The sequence below is a fragment of the Tachysurus fulvidraco genome, chromosome 1, assembly GCF_022655615.1.
Source record: "Tachysurus fulvidraco isolate hzauxx_2018 chromosome 1, HZAU_PFXX_2.0, whole genome shotgun sequence".
NCBI classification, from domain to species: Eukaryota; Metazoa; Chordata; class Actinopteri; order Siluriformes; family Bagridae; genus Tachysurus; species Tachysurus fulvidraco.
This window is the reverse complement of record NC_062518.1, coordinates 29,061,975-29,080,271: the sequence shown is the minus strand read 5'-3', so window position 1 is coordinate 29,080,271 and position 18,297 is coordinate 29,061,975. Positions and strand designations below refer to the sequence as shown.

The window sequence follows — 18,297 nt, the reverse complement described above, 5'->3', positions numbered from 1 at the left end:
CTCTCAGCAAAAAAAGGTTTATTACTTCAGTAACTCATATAATCATTTTAACACATTTAACATGTAAAAGAGTTTCTCCTTCTTTGTCTTTATAGCCACATTAAGTGCAACATGTGTGCTTGATTTGTGTTTTCCTATTGGCTTCAATTTGTCTCTCTTCTTGTTATGTGGGTTTTTATTATAACCAGCGGGACATATGGTAACCCAGCTGCCTCTCCCCAATAAGCCATGGACACATCTTTCTACTTCTTAAGAACCATGAGTTCTACAGAATCTCAGATGTTCCCTTGATGAAACAATATTTCAGTTATGTTGTTCATTAAATAAGTTTCACACATGGTCTTCTGATTTCATTTTTATTTCTGAAGACAAACTGTAAGAAGTTAGAATTACTTAATCTTATATACTAATATACAAGGATTACTGGAAAACTGGTTTTAAAACACAGAAATACAACTAAATAACTGTTAAAAAAAGTACTAGGATTGGCTTTATAATACTTAATTTAATATGAAAAAAAAATCTGTACTTGTTAATATGATATTCAGCTTGCAAAAAAGCAAGGTATCTAGTGACATCTTATTAATCATGGACTTTCTGAGTGTAGGATAGATCATGATGTGGATAGATGTTTTTATTTGTTTTGTAAAGGTAACATACATTATTTGTGTGTATATTGTAATGCTATAACACAATACATTGATAATATATGGTATATTATTGATAAATTTTAAACATTTTTATAGCACCAATTAGTGAATGAAGAACACATGTCTGCGCCTCCTCAGCATGTGAGAATATGGACTTACTTGCTGTTTAGTCTGTTGTTTGCTCTGAGTAAGATGGAGAGAATGTTCCCTGGAAATTGGCTTCTGCAAATTTACTACTGGCTTGTTGATGGTATTAATTTGTTCATGCAAAGGTCAATCTTTGAGTTAGTATCACTCCCAATATATCACAATACAGGTGCTAAAATAATCTGTTTGCATTGACAGGAGGGGTGTGCATGCTTTTGTATGTATACTAAGTAAATCAAGACCAGAACGTCCAGAGGTTTAGCACACATGCTTGTCTTATTTTTACATAGACTCTCTAAGATCCACACAATGATCTTTATAGTCAACTCTGACAGTCAAATAGCAGCACATCTCGACTTCCCTGTCAGAAAGATGCAGAGATATACCATAGTGTGAGACATGATTTATTAGTCGTTCTGCCTCTTTTTAGCCAAAAGTGGCTAATTTGCCATTCTCAAAAAGCAATGTCCTTAAATTCATATCTCCCAGGGACAGTTCTTTGGAAACTATATACAGTGTGTTAAAAAAGCTGTCCAGAAAATAAAACTGCCATGTTTTGCATTGGAAATTACCTAAAAGACCCAAGCTTGGTTTTACAATTTGGCATAAAACATTACATAGTTGCTGAGTTGACTGTGTGATTCAGGAAAAGGAATTTTATAGAATAAAAAACATATATAGTGAGGGGGGGGGGGGGACATCAGATATGATTACTGTGAATCAAGCAAGAATCCAGCTAGATACTGTAGATTATTATGTATGTAATTATGCTTTATACACATCCAATAATTATTGACCTGTAAAATACTATATAGCAGGAAGTAATTCATATTTTACTTAAGAATATAAATACTCCAAAGATCGATTTGAAATGCAAACATACATTCCTCATTTTAATACATAATCATAAACGTTATTGTCCTACAACACATACCCTACAACACAACACTTATTCCATCTTGATTATGAGAAAGAATGATTTCAAATAGCAGTGTGGATATTGTTAACCTCATTTTGTCCTAGTGATGCCATGCTAAATCAAATATTGTACACATGTTTACTTTCATTTAACACATTTAATGTTAATTCATGATACATATATTGCACATTCTTCTTCTGCTACCTTCAGCTTTTAGGGTCACTACAGTAAATCATCTGTTTCCACACTCTATCCTTGGCATCCTCTATTCTCGCAACAATTAACTTCATGTCCTCATTTAACGCAATACTGTACATACTGAATATCTACTTTTCTAAAAGACTTTAAAATATCATAATTAAGTTTTATCAGGAAGCCTATACAAAAGAATGTAAACTACAATCAGTTAACAGCACATATATAATACAATAAATCAAGTGGTTTAAAGTACTTATTGTACACAGACAGTAAAACTGGTTCCTGGAACACATGTTTTTTTGGTCTGCTTATGAGAAAAGTCTGAGGAAAGTTTACAGGGTAGTGGTACGAGAGGTACATGTCCCATTGCGAAACACCATATCAGAGGCTAAGCAGCACTCTTTAGGGAAGTCCTGTGGACCACATGTTGTTTGGCGCCGTAGGGCCACGGCATAGTAATCCACCGGCTCTGCATCCGGCCCATTCTCCATCCAGCGGAAGCAGACAATTCTCTGGAAAGAGCGGCGAAAGTTGTCAGACACAAATCCATAAAGTATAGGATTAGCACCACTGTTAGCATAGCTTAGAATGAGAAACAGCTGAGTCACCATGGGGTCTGGCGGCTGGCAGAACACACTCACGAGCTGCACTATGTAAAAGGGCATCCAGCAAAGCACAAAGACAGCAACTACTAGTAGCACCATGCCAGTGATCTTCTTCTCAGAGCGCCGCCGCTGTAGCCATCCTGCCTTGAGCCCTACTGCTCGCATACGTACCACAATCAAGCAGTAGCACAGGCAGATAGCTCCCACAGGAAGCAAGAAGCCCAGCAAAAAGATATACACCACAAATGCTTCTGACCATGAAGACTCAGGCCACAGAAAGTTGCAGTCTTCTCTTCCATCCTGCGCTGGAACGGTGTCTGCAAAGATAATGATGGGCAAGATGACGAGAAGTGATAGTCCCCATACGCAGACATTAACCACTTTGGCAACAGTTGGTCTGCGGTACCGTGCTGCCTTGATGGGGTGCACGACTGCAATATAACGGTCCACGCTAAGTACAGTCAAGCAAAAAATGCTGGTGAACATGTTGATGCCATCTACGCTAAGGACCAGCCGACACATCATCGATCCGAAGGGCCAGTGACGCACCGCAGCCGAAGTGGCCAGAAACGGAACACTCAACATGAAGAGTTCGTCAGCAATTGCAAGATTCAAAATGTAAATATTAGTTGCTGTTTTCATTTTGGCATACTTCAAGATGACGTATATAACCATAGCATTTCCAATTATGCCCACACAGCAGACTAGGGCATAGATAGAAGGGATAATGATCTTGCTAGCATTGGACTCTGACTGAAAATCCTCATATTCAATGGTGAAATTAAAGGGAAAATCAGTGGAAGAAAGTGTGTTTTCAGTGTTATTATATTCTGTAGCTTCAGCCATTTTATTCTGATTTTGTCACACCACGTTTGCTCAAGCTACCTAGCTAGCTATATTGCGTAAATCTTTAAATCATTTTATTAAAAAAAATCTTTGTTTTGAATGTAACAGTAGTGAGATTTAAACATGGTGTTTATTTGATCCTTCATCTACAAAACTTGAATTTGTTTCAAGCACATCAGGAAAATCAATTTTTGAAACTTTTTGGCAATGGACCATGCAGCAAGTTGAATTCCTCCAGCTAAATGATTCCATCTGTGGAATTTCAAGCTTGAACATTCTTCATTCATTGATAAATAAACCTATGTGCATATATGAGAAGGTTGCAGGTGTTGGTGAACTAGGCTTGGTGTGGAGTGGCTCTGAGACACTCAGACTTGGCAGTGAGAGCACATTCCACTATTTAGATGAAATTAGGGCTGAATAATCAGAGTATTATGTGGTTATTCTCTTGACAATATGGTCCAGTCTTCTGAACAAGGCTTTTTGTTGAGAATTGAGGTTCTTACTGCAATCACATGATGATTTATGTCTTTGCTCACATGATGGAAAGAGTGGCACAGAATCCAGAGGATGGATAATCACATATCTGTAATTCTTATGTTTTCTCCTTCTATGCCTTGTATATTGTACTAGTCCATCTAAACCATCTGTAAAACACACAAAAAAACAAAGAGAGTCATTATTGTTTGCTGCATATATAAAATATATGAAATCAACACAAAATAAGAAATCATATTTTAAGTTAATGGAACCCTCAAAACATCCCGCATTTATTTTTAAAAGCACTGTGCAATATTCATGTACAGTATAGCAATTTATGTGCATCTGAGAGAAGACCAAAAAAACAAAGAAAGAGCATGATGCGTCAGTCAGACATGCATATTTTTGAATCTGCCACACACTCTGCACTTGTCTACTCAGCCATCCACCTGTAAAATTACAGTACCCCATTCACAACACAGAAGCACCTTTGACACCAACGTCTATCCTTACAAGGAGAAAACATGCTGCAGAGATAAGACATGATAAAAGAAAGTTTGCTAAATGAATATTTGATCCAAGAAAGCAGATGAGAAGTGCGGACTATAGTCTACCACTTCCACACCTTCTCTCTGTCAATGAGGCCTACAAAAATAGCAAATACTAAGGTTATTAATAAAGAATAAAAAAAAGACCACACAAACCTAATTACATCAGTAGCTAAAATATCAATAGGTTGTCTACTGACTGGATGAGTAGAGGAGTGATGCCTTCTGTTACAGAAGAGCAGTAGAGACAAAAGGACAGAAGCAAGGAAATTGAAAGTAAAAACAAGGACAAGCTAGAAGAAATTGGAAGTTGAAAGTGAAAAAGTAAACCCCATCTGCACAGTCTCAAACATGAAATTCTAGTGAATAATAGCTCAGTAATGGTTCAGTGATAAAAGCGAGAAAGGGGAGTGAACGACAGAAACAGAATTAATAAAAAAAAGCATGGATCCACAAGAGAATGGGGAACTTTATCACTTTTCTCGGTTTTGAATTAAAGGCTCCTAGAGTACTTTTTTCTTGTAGCAAGTGATAATGCGTCATTGCTTAAAGAGCAGTGCAATAATGACTAAAAAAATCCTGTTGAATGAGTATTAAATGTTTAAATTAATTAAGTGTTTACTTTTTTACCCTCTGTGAAAATAAAACAAGGAGTAAGAACTTCAGACTTTCAAATACGTATAAATCATTTGTTTTCACCGAGCAAAATTTATTTTAGTTGGTAATATTCATATTAGACTTAAGCTGGAAAGACTTAAACTCATAGCACGTTTATTTAAATACGTGACAGAATCAGGGATGTGACTTGAGCATATTTACCTTGGGCTTGATTTCTTGGCTAGTGAATAATGTTTCGGCTTTCAGACAGCAATAATGCACCAACAAATATTCATGATTCTTAATGAATGTTGAAAAAAGATCACAGAAGGCAATACAGTTCCCTTTTCCAATATTAATAACTTCTGGAATTATAACACTGGGCTTCTTTCAGAAACTTTCACAAATGCACCAATTGGATTATAGTTCATTATGTTAGGTGGACTTAAACATAAATTCTTATTTATGTTTTTGGGAGGTTGATAGAAGCCAGATAACCCAGAACATGGCAAACTTTACACAGACAGAAAACTGAACAATGCTCCCCACTTCCAATGTGACACTTATAATCTCAGGATAACAACTCAGGATTTTACTAACAGCAAATTAACAAATGCCATAAAACTTTCTCAACAAAAGTCCAAGATTTTATACTGTATTACAATGTCACACCAGAACACAAAAACGCTCATGCAGGGAGAGATGTCAATCTTGTCCACAAATAGGGTTTTCATTCCAATTAAGCAGGAACCACACCTGATTCTTCCTGTAGCTTCTTCTTGGTTGGAATAATGTCCTTCACTCAGACTGGCCCTTAATTCTGTGTAAGATTATACACTCCTCCTTTAATGAGTGTATCAGTGCTGCAATAGCAATATTATTTAAAAAAAAAAAGACATGGTAAATTACAAATATGAGAACAAGAAAGTAACAACACGCTTTCTTCCCAACTGCATTCTGATGTTTCTATCTCCAAGCATGGACATAACTGCAGCACTAAGGGACTTTATTATCATACAGTTATAGCTGTCAGAAATTTATTTGAAAAGCATGTTAATTTATTTTTTTGATGAATCAGCACAAACAGAGTGGCGAATCAACGGAAAACAATATAACAACTTAACTGCAGCAATAAAACTTAATTGGAGCCTTCCTATACATTTCATAACATAAACTTTATTATGTGCATTAAATATTCCAAGGTTTTATGATTTTTCAAGACAATACTGATTGATCTTACTATGAAGGTGACCAATGAAAAAGCAATAAAAATCATCTGGAAAAATGGTTGTTCTGATACTTACATTTAGCTAAAACTGATGTCTGTAGTGCTACTAAAAAAAACAACAACAAACAAACAAAAAAAAAACATTAATAATAATAATAATAATAATAATAATAATAATAATAATAATAATAATAATAATAATAATACAAAGAAGAAACATTTTTTGTTAAATTCAGTGTCCCCATACAAACTACTGGACAGACAGTGTGAGTGTGTGTGTGAGTGCGTAAGGGAGAGAGAGACAAAGAAAGAGTGAGGAGGATGGAGAGAGATAGAATAAGAGAGAGGGGAAAAGAGAGGTGGGGGCAGTAGATATTGACAGCTGGTGAATCCATACTATATATTTACTTAACACCATTTGACATATGGCACTCTCTGTAAATGAAAGTTTCTGGACAGAACTTTAAAAATGAATCTGTTCTGCTTTTGCAGGCCAATCACGTCCTTTTTTACGGTACCTTTAACTGCAATACTATCATTCTGTTGTCATATTTTATGGATGCATTCCCATAGCTGTCAAAAGACAAATTAAAGTACAGAATAAAGTCAGTGTGTGGCTGCATCTAATTAGTAGTTGGAGACAAGCTTTAAACTGTGCTTACTGGAATATTATGAGGTTTAAATTACAGAACACATCCATATTTCTCAAGTGTTCACAGTGTGAATGAGTGGCACTGTGTATTCCCACAATGCATAACGGAACATATGTTAATTTAAACAATGATAAATAACAGCAATGTCCAGGTTTATTTTGCTGTATAATAAAATTTCGTGTTAAGGTATATTTTGTAATATTTGTTAGTTGTTAATTGGCTTAATTGGCTTGTTAATCTTATATGTATATTTGTATCTGTTTAGAAAACACTATCTGTTTCTTCTGAATAACATTTGTATTCAATTTCCAATTTGTATTCACTGGGCATTATTTGTCATAATGAACATATGTGGTAAACACACCAAGACTATTCTCTTCCTATTGTAATTGATTAGCCCTTTCCTGGCTCTCATGATTACAGTCTCTATTTATAGGGCTAATTAGAAATCTGATTACTAGCTTTAATGGGAAAAATCAATCATCAGTAGTCACTTTTATCTAGTATCAAATATTACAGGTTTAAAGATGATTTCACCTGTTTGTAAACACTTTACTAATGTCAAGGTTCAGATTTTTGTATTCTAATGGCAGATATGTTTGCTTCTTTCTGGAAATAAATTGTTAAAATGTAATGAAAAATTATCTACCAAAAAAACAAAACTATGATAAGCTTAAAGTTGAAAAAAATCAACATCGGGGTTGGCTATGCCAAAACTGAATGTGTGTATGTGTGTGTAAGTCTGTGTCCACAGTGACTCTGTCCATGATAAACCAGTTACTGAAGTATGATTGTAATTTTTTAATGCAACATGCCTTCCAATCTTTGCTGCATCACAAACTTCAGAAATCTCTCACTTGGCTCCTGTAGATTTCCTCTTACAGATTTCAGTGATGCGCTGACATTTAAATTCTTATATAAAAAAAACCTTTAAAAATATTTTAGGCTTTAAATTTTTTTTTTGTTACAAAGGCTAATATTTGTTGAAATAGATGTGGCACAGTTACACTTGTGTATTGTAAGTTTGTCTTCAGAAAACGTTTTTTTAAGTATATAATGAGATTATACTCCACCTTGTGGCAATATCATGATTGTGGCAATGTCTTGATGCTATGAACAAATGCAATCCACCACACTTTGATTAAATGAAAAATTAAACTGATTTATGTGAAAGAATATCATGTTTTATTTATACACACATCTTCAGTGTAACATATCTCAAATCCATTAAATTAAAGAACAAAAAGCTTAACTGCTAAATGGCAAAGCTTTATTTATGTTATTATTTTTTAGGATTTTATCAGATACATGACTGAAAAGCATTCAGATTCCATCATCTATCAGCCTTACTAGCAGTACAGTCTGCGATAGGCTTTTTTATGCTGGTGTTTCAATTCACTCATTCATAAATTCATTCACAAAGAAGACATTCGTTTGGTTTCACTGCAGAATAGGATGCTGTGGTCTTACACTTGCTTTTCCATTTTATACTGTCTCTTTCAGCTATTTATACTCTTAAAAGGTTATATTTGAGCTATTTGAGCCTCTATTATCCATTATTGGGGCCAAAAAATTCTACAATTTTGCTTGGTCTTCCACTTCATCATAAATTAGTTTAATACGTTACTGATTTTGAAATTGATGTAGAATAAAATTACTTCATTCACCAGACTGAGTATTGGAGTATTCTTCCACCGGTGAGTACTTGAAATCATGTTATTTCCCACCTGATGCTTCATATAACTTATAGGGGTCAGACTGAAAAATAAATGGGATCAGGGCATCTTTTATTACTTTAAACTTTGTTTTCCTAGCTGAATATCTATATTCACCTACTAGAATTTATAGGGACATTCATATACATAGTTTATTTATCAGTGTGTAAAGTGTCTGAACACTTTAATGAGGTTTCTGGGGTTTTTTTTTCTTTTTTTTTCTTTTCTTTTTTTTTCATTTTCTCATAATATTCAAAAAGGTTTATTACAAAAGTTTAAATGCACCTAAAAAAAATAAAACAAGTGACACACAGGCTATTAAAATAACTTATATTATGGTAACTGTTTGATCATCTGTTCTCTGAATAAAATCAGTAGTTAAAGCTCTCAAAGAACAGCAAAAAATAAGAAAGAACTCTAAAGAAACTGTCTCTGCTTTATATTCTATTTCTTTCAAGCAACCTTAACACAAATTATAAAGACCACCTGGCTCTCATTCTACGGTTTCTTAAGAACTCTCATTAATATTCACTACTGATGCAACTTAGACAAAAAAGACATAGGTGGCCGAAATCACTTGTTAATGGCTAGTGCTGAAATAAACGCACCTGCTGTTCTGTCCAAGTATCAGGCAATTTAATCAACTACAAAAAGAAAAATACAGATTCTTGAGACATGGATCTATGGATAGGGATATTTATCTGGAATTTTTAATGAGAAACATTAAAAACATAAAAAATTCAATATGGCCCTCTAAGATATAGGCACTTTCTCTCCTCATCCATCTGAAGAACTACTGAGTTATTGGATTATTAACCTCTAACTAGGATAAGAGATTCTCTCTGGATTTGTAAACTCTGGAGATTAAATTTGTTTTACTAAACAAAACAGTAGTTAAGATTCAAAAAGAGTATAATAAATAAATAAAAGAGTATAATAAATTCTGTCCATTTTGATTGCATAGTATTTATCTCTTCAGGTGTAAAGCCTGCTCGGCTTCTAAGCACCAAACAATTCAGCACAAGAGGAAGAAAGACATCAGATGAGTCTTTTGTACATGCTGCTATTTACATGCAAATGTGGCTGACACTTATGTTCCGTCCTGTACAAACAACAGCTTCAGACACAAACCTTTAAAAACATTTCAGGTCCTGACAACTCTAGCATAGTCTCTTTTTTTTATCTCATGCCTGCCGACAGGGCACAATGCTACTGTATAGAGATGATTAATGTGCAAGTAATATTCTTCTAACAACTTTGCCCACTGTAATAAAGCTGAAATAATTGTTGTTTGGGAAGAAAATCAAATGAAGAATGGTGATACTAAAGAAACCTTTGTGTGTGTCCACATAAAATATGCCCATCAGTAATCAGTAATCCATCAATTAATCGATATCCCCTTTTTTTTTACTCTTCAGGTCTGTCTTTCAGCATATATTAGCATATCCATACATGTATAAATCCATTATAAGACAAATGTCCATGTCAATAATTGCTGAAAACAGAAAACAATAATATTTTTATTGGCCAGAGAAATCAAAGAAATGACTCACCTTGTTTGGTCCAGATAAGAGTGCATGTGAATGAGTGAGTGTGGAAGGAAACAGCCTATGCTGCTGTGCTTTTCCTCTCAGGATGTTGGAGACTGGAGACAGCTGAGATATCCTCTCTTCTCCGCTGCTTCTGTGCATCCAAACAGCCGCCAGTCTTCTGCTGCTGCATCCCCTCTCTCTAACATTCTTACACACACTCACTCACACACACACACAGACACACACTCTCTCAAACACAGCATCATGCTGCCCCTCCATCCTGGAAATCTAAATGCCTTGCCTGTGCAAAGGTTTATATATATTTCTCCTTCATTCTTTCTATTTGTATCATTCACACTAATATTTACTTTGACTATCCTTATGAGGACCTTCCATTGAAATAAATATCAATGTAGTTATGCCTACAGCTAACCTTAGTAACCAAAATGTAACCTTTGCTTATATATATATATATATATATATATATATATATATATATATATATATATATATATATATATATATACTGAGAAACAAAAACACTCACAAGGTTACAACTATCATATACTCCTAAGATGTGAGGGCATTTAATTCGCACTACAATATAAAACCTACAACCATGCCTGTCCTCTAACCCATTCCAATAACATAGTCCTGTCTGAGCAAGGAAAGAATTATGAATGCTATACTGTAAAGTCAGAAAGTCAAATACACTACTGTAAGTGTACCTACAGTATAACAGATATTATGCATAACAGGTACACACACACACACACACACACACACACACACACACACACACACACACACACACACACACACACACACACATCACATCACACATTATTATTATTATTATTATTATTATTATTATTATTATTATTATTATTATTATTTACAATAAGTATGTACATTTGGTGATTGCATGTATTCATCCTTGTCACTGTGAAAGCTCGGGTGAAAGCAGATACCATTAGATGTCCTACAATTAATTAAACATTCCTGGTAGATCACAAGAAGCAGCAAATCAAAATAAATCTAGGACAATTGTCCAGTATCAATAAAGGTTTTGCTATACAAAAAAAAAAAACTTCAGAGGCACCCTCATAAATTTTGGGGAACTGAAGATGGTCTTCTAAGAGAAACTAGTATGCTTATACACTATATGGCCAATATTTTGTGGACACTTGTCCGTCACACCCATATGTGGTCTCTAAATAGCTGCCACAAATATATACTATAGGCACTTAATGTTATAGAATGTCTTTCTATGCTGTAGCACTAGAGTTTCCCTTCATTGGAACTACAAAGCCCAACTACTTTTCCAGGATGTCAATGCCCTTGTGCACAAAGTGAGCTTCATGAAGACATGGATGAAGTGGAGGAAATTGAATGTCCTGCAGAGAGCCCTGACCTTTGGTATGAACTGAAACAGTGATTTCCCCCAGGATTCTTTTCCTGACATCAGTGCCTGCTCTGACTTATATTGTGGCTGAATGAACACAAATCTTTAAAGCTACACAAAATCTAGTGAAAAAACTTTCCAGAAAAAGTATGTGGTGAACATCTGGTTGTAATGGTCAAACATCTACATACTTCACTCTATATTTAAAAAAAAAACATATAAACTGTGCTTCTGTGTTATAAGATTAGGCTAAACCCACACAGACAAACACACACACACACAGACACACACACACACAGACACACACACACACACACACACACACACACACACACACACACACACACACACACACACACACACACACACACACACACACACACAACTAAGAGCATTGTCACCATGTCACTTCATGGTTAAGCCATTCAATTTCATCTTGAAGATAAGAACAGACCAGCTGTCCAGTACTAAGTCCCCACCACTCAGAAGCACTATTATTCTTATGTTCAATTCTTTTCTATATCTTCTGTCTGAACATACAACCCAATATATTTTCTCCTAAATAAAAGAGGGGTTTTTAAAACACAATATTTCATTCCTTAAATATAAATCCTTTTAATGTAAATTGTGTTATCCTTACATTTTTTTCAAACCCCATGAACAGCTACAAAATATTCACCCATCCATAAATCATGTCTTTGGAGTGGGTGAGGAATCTAGAATACCTGGAGGAAACCCCTAAAACATGGGAGAATATGACAACCCCAGAGGTACAAAGCAAACATATTAACCACAAAGCCACCATGCTTATATAAAAAATACTAAAATACACTATAATGCAGTATACAATGCAATAGCCTACTTATTAAATCCTTCATTAGAGGGCCCTCAATGATTATACAGAGTGTCTAATTACCTCCATTTCATTATTTTGTACTTAATAAGGTTTGTAATAGCAGTGAGGCTAAAATGTAACTTTCATAATATGTGTTCTGCTTAAAAAACTCATGAAGACCCTGAGCATGTGTAGACAGAACATGCACCCTTCATGGAGGAGGGAAAGTGCAAGAAGGGTGTGTAAGTGCAAAGCAAACAGACTAACTACAAATCCATCATGCTTAAGTGGGGTGTATTATATCTTTGTCTACATTGCTTATGTGGGTGTGGTAGAAAAATATTGTAATGCACCGCAGTTCATATAAAAAACACAGCCTTTTTAACAAAGAAAAAAAAACAATTAGAGTGTAAATTCTGCCAATAAAGAAATAACCATTACAAATACCTATAAAATTGCATCCAAAAAAACATTGTTTATCAATTACAGTGTTGTTAAGCATTAAGATATTCTCATTATTCTCAGTTCTTTTATTTTTATATACTATAATTTTCCTGGAAATTCATGCACCAAAGTCCATACTTCAATGACCATTGAGTAGTATACACCCACGTCCACTTTATTAGAAACACCTGTATACCTGCACATTTGTGCAGTTAGCTAATCAGCCAATCATGTGGCGGTAGCACAATTTATACAATTATACAGATACATTCTGAGTAAACTCTAGAGTCTGTTGTGTGTGAAAATCTCAGGAGATCTGTGGGTAATGAAATGCTCAATCAAGCCCATCTGGAACCAACATCCAGTCACAGAGACTGCACAATTTATTGATTCTGATAATTGGTGTGAAAATTAACTGGAGCCTCTGACCTGTTTCTGCATGATGTTATGTTTTGTGCTGCTGTCACATGAATGTCTGATTGAACTGCTACTTTGTGATAATGTCCACTGTTAAAAGTGTTATACAATTAAAACTGAATTGAATTGATTGTATAATTCCATAAATGAGCAGGTATAAAGGTCTTCTTTACATATTATACATCCCACTTAATTTTTATTTCCTGTAACTGACTTAAATTGGAGTTTCTGTATGATAACTGGAAATTGTAGCTACACCGCAATGCATTATGAATTTCAATCAAAGTTTGTGTTATCTGCCTGGGACTTTTTCTCTCCATGTGTTCATATAATAACACCCAAACATGTCTGATCATGTTTCTACATTATATATGACCTTCTCATTTTTGGAGTCTTCAACGTTGTCTTGGTCTGCATTACACAATGTCATTTAAAGAAGCAGTTGCCAGGGTAACAGTGTGTGAAGATGAGCAGTGGGTGTGAAAGTGATGAAACATCTGCTCATTTTAAGGTGGGAGTGTGGCACCTCCTGTGCTCATTTGATGAGTATGTTTAAACAAGCCCTTTTCACATCAGGAGAAAAACTAATAACAATAGCAAGCTCAGAAACTGCTATGATTAGCTAGTATATAATCCTGTGACTAGGCTCATACTTGACTGGACTGGATTTACATTTCCACTCCTGCTGGAGCTGCTGCAAACCCTGTCTTACGAGATTGATTCTTCTCCCAGTGGAAGCCCATCTGTTCTTGGCAAGAAAAACTGCAGGTGAAGAGATCTTTAATTAATGTCCCAGGCATCAAATGACATGTTCTAATAGCCCGCTGTGGCTGTAGCTAAGCCAGTATACACATTCTACTAGTGATATGACAGCTTACATAATAGAGAGTTTAGTTTGCTGTGAGTAGAGCATTAGACCTCTGTACTGTCAGAAAATGGCTGAGCCTGATACATGGTCAGCTGCAACAACATAGTTAATATGCAATCAGACACATCAGGGGAAAGGCACTTATTAAATCCTGAAGTTAATTTGAGGGCAGGTCTCTCTCAGTTGGCATGAACGAACTTAGTTCATTTAACGAGCATGATTATACGGCGTGTCTAAAAGTCTCCCCTTCATTAATTTGTGCTCACTAGTGATGAGGCTGAAATGAAACCTTTTATAACCTAAAACCCTATATTTTATTAATAAAACCACATTTTTACAGTGTTCTAAATAACTCTCTGCCTAAAAAAAAAAATACTGAGCATTTCATAATGTGTGTAGATATAACATGCACCCTACATAGAGGATCAATACAAAAAAAATAATGGGAAAAAAAGATCAATACCAAAATTGACTAACAGGTACAAGGTGTGACATTTTGAACTTAAGCATTGGAGATGCTGCTGTTAATAACATAAAAATGCTTATTTCACACGTATTGGTAGCCCACAACTGATATTCTGAATATAATATTCTGAAACCTGGTCTGAAGAAAATAACAGCAATAAGGCTCTTATTGTATTTTCTAGGTTTGAATTCAAACAGGTTTTAATGTCTGCAATCTGGACAGTTGAAGAGAGTTTAAAACCACCGTTTTCCAATATTCAGCTGTCTAGTTTCAGTGAGTCTCAGCCTACTGTGGCCTCAAATTGTTGGTCTTAGTTGTCAGGAGAGGAACCTGATTTGGACTTCTGCTTTTGTAACAGCTCTTTCTCAAAGTGTGCTATGCATGGTGAGATGTTTTTCTGCTCACTACAAGTTGTAAAAAGTGGTTGTTAAGAGTTACCACATCTGTCCTGTTGGAATTTGGCAGTTTCTGAAATACTCAAATCACAGATAATCATGCAAGAGGTCAACAAGCAATCTGCCTCTTTGTGTTAAAAAGCTGTGAATATGCTTTGACAGGTCTCCCTCCTTTAAACATTTTTAATAGTACTCTGGTGTTCCCGTCTGCCAGTGGAATAGAAATCGACTTATCCAACATTTTCAAACAGTATAAAACAAATGAATTATTTTATGGCCGTGAGTATGATATAACATTAGTCAGGGCTGTGATGGAAAATTTTACAAGGTGTTTTTTGTACTTCTGACCTTTGGTGTATGTGACTAGAAAATGTTGTTACCAGAGAGTATTTTTGCAAAATATTAGAGAGTCCGTATATTCTGGAGACCAGATGGTGAGACTCAATGCTCAGAATCAGCTTAGGCAGACCTTGGTGCGGTTATCCTGATCAGGAGATGATCGGGCATTGTAACTAAACCAACAATAGACAATGATTTTCTTTCTTCAGTTTCTGTGTTTAATCATGGTTATAAAAACTCACTGTAATGGATAATCAGACGTCCTTTATCTCTCATGTGTCACGAGGAGCGGTGGGTCCTGTTGAGCAGCAGTACAATAAATTGTGAGCATTATTACTCTTGCCCGAGCCTACCAGTGTGCCATTTTCTGAAAACTTCCTGAAAAGTGATGGCTTTTAGTGTGAGACATACAATCACTTTGGACATCTCAGAGAGCAAAATGGGTTTGATATTATCATTTACTCTAAAGATATATTTTTTAAAAAAAAACATTTTATGCTTTTCTATGAATACATTGCTCTTAGCAGGCTAGGTAAAAACAGAAATACTCATGAACTACAAATTCCAGTGTCTATCTTCATATAAATCATTTAGCACCACTGTGGAGCATGGCATGATGAAGAAATTTTATGTCGAGCATGGATACAACAAAACAGGCACAAATACCATTTTTTGGGCCTTCTACGGTCATTAGAAAGAGAAATGCAAAAGGCATGCTGCTCTCTCGCATCCACATACACATTAAAGACAATTAGAGATGCCAATTAGCATACAAAACATGTCTTTGAAAACCCAAAAAGAACAAAGAGAACATGCAAACTCCACATACACAGGAAAAATGTGGTGATCAAAACCCTAACCCTGGAGATGAGACAAAAAATTGTGCTAAAATCTAAGCCACCATGCAACCGATTGCAAGATAGGTCTTTGGAGGTCATTTAAAGACAGCCAGTGTCTCAGTTGCTCAGACATCTAGGTGAAGTTCCTTCCACAGCTTAGGTGCCGGAACAAAGAGTACTGATGTGTATAAATCTTTTTCTTGTTCAATGAGAGATGGTGGGAGCAGTCAAGCAGTGCTAGAAGATCAGGTGGAGCATGTTGCAGTGTGGGACTTTTTTCCCCCCAAAACCACCCAGCTTAAAAAAAATAAATAAACAAATATAAAAAATACAATGACAAAAATCCCATTCACCAAAAAAACACAAATGAAGCAAAGGGGTTTATGTTTTGTTAGAAATTGACCTATGCCTGGTGTTCTGCATTCTCTCTGAAACCCTGGCTCTGAATACTCTCTCTGTTATAATGCATCCTGAGACAGTCCAGATTGAGCTGCTGTGCTTTTCATTACTCACAGTGGTTTCTACAGCAGAGGACAGAACCATATTCACAGTCAAATCTTTTCATATCACCACCCTCAGCATGAGTGTGTCAGGGTGATATCATTAATCAGGACTTGTGGCCTTCAAAACAAGTTGAAGCCAGATCAAAAACACCAAACTAAATTCAAGATACTGAATTCCAGTCCTGTTTGCCATGTTTGTTACAGAGCAGCTCTTTATGTGAGGGTAATAATTATGTGGTAAGAGATATGAAGGATAATGAAGCCTTCACTCAGTGAACCAGAGGCACTGAAATTTATTATGACTAATCTCCTTTTAGACGTCTGCTAAATAAGTCATCGTTCATTGATTCTGATTTTCTGAGTGAAGCACACCATTTAACTGTCTTACTATGCACAATATGTTGCATCTTGTTTCAAGTATTCACATCCCTTGGACCGTTCCCCTATTTTGTAGCATTAGATCCTGAAACTGCAATCAAGATTATATAGTTTTATTAATAAAGCATGTTTTATAAACAATAAGAGTTGCTTAAAGTGCTAGACATACATTAGAATAACAGTGAGACAAAAACACACAGGGCACAATAAATAAAGAATAACGGTAAGAGATGAAATGGTATTGATAGTAATAGCTATAACAAAACAAATAAATAAATAGGAAGAGATTCAAACTGCAAGCCTGAAAATATATGTATCTAGTTATGTTAACAGTCTGTTTTCCTATTTCAGCGTAGACAAAAATTTATAAAATTTAATGCGGCCTAAGGCTTTCGAGCCACATGCACCAAATTCAGATATGTTGTAGACGCTGGTCTGAAGTTTGTTGCTATTACTTTTCTAAGCGATCCGAGTACCGGTACTTCCGGTACCGGGTCTCAAATTGGCCTTTTTTCCCCATAGACTCCCATTATAAACTTTGGAGGTTTATAACTCGGCAAGCTTTCGAACTATCTACACCAAACTCGGCCAGCTCCTTTAGGGTGATACTCTGAACAAAGTTTTAAATTGGTGTACCGACTGGCCTTTCGTTTGGACATGTGACATATCAAAACACTCAGAACAATGAGGGGAACTTCCTCACATGTATTCTGATGACGTCATGTGATGTCACGTAAAAATAAAAAATTAGCACAACATGAACATGTGACATATCAAAACACAGCCCAATGAGGGGAACTTCCTCAGGAGTATTCGGATGACATCACATGCTCGTCTCAACTTGCCCCCAAATGTTTTGGCACCCTATCTTTCTGTCCACTTGCCTCCAAAAAGTAACACTGACCCTTATGTCCACTCGCCTCCAAAAAGCACCGGCCTTTGCGAATATTTGCCTCGTCAAAGCAAACATCAAAGTTTGTCGCGACAAACTTTATAAATCTAGTTTTGATTTGAATATGTTAACTGGGGACACTCCTGATATCTTGTGGTCGGCTGTTCCTCGGTGTCTTCAAAAGGTACAGTCACCCTTTAACATCACCCAAGACTGTGGAAGAGCCAGAGGTAAACAGACAGGAGCCTTCAGAGAAATAGGAGCTTTTGTTAATTTATAAACTAAATACTGAAATACAGGTCAAAAAAAAAAAAATAATAAAAAATAAAGTTTGCAAAAGTTTAACAAAAAATCATGGTCGCATAAGAACCCACTCCGGTAAAATTGCTGTAAAACCC

At 35.6% G+C, this 18,297-nt stretch overlaps 1 protein-coding gene across 2 annotated transcripts; it reads right to left on the bottom strand.

Moving 5' to 3' along the window:
* Positions 1-1,073: 1,073 nt before the first annotated feature.
* On the bottom strand, positions 1,074-10,448 carry sstr1b (somatostatin receptor 1b). Of its 2 annotated transcripts, XM_027169441.2 has the most exons (3): positions 10,140-10,448; positions 2,523-4,012; positions 1,074-2,426 (listed from the first exon to the last, which is right to left on the bottom strand). In XM_027169441.2, the coding sequence occupies exons 2-3, from the start codon at positions 3,363-3,365 to the stop codon at positions 2,247-2,249; spliced, it is 1,023 nt and encodes a 340-aa protein (XP_027025242.1). In that variant the 5' UTR covers positions 3,366-4,012; positions 10,140-10,448; the 3' UTR covers positions 1,074-2,246. The 2 variants fall into 2 exon arrangements, with proteins under 2 accessions (XP_027025242.1, XP_027025241.1); XM_027169440.2 differs by having other exon boundaries at positions 1,074-4,012; positions 10,140-10,445.
* Between the last annotated feature and the right edge of the window lie 7,849 nt (positions 10,449-18,297).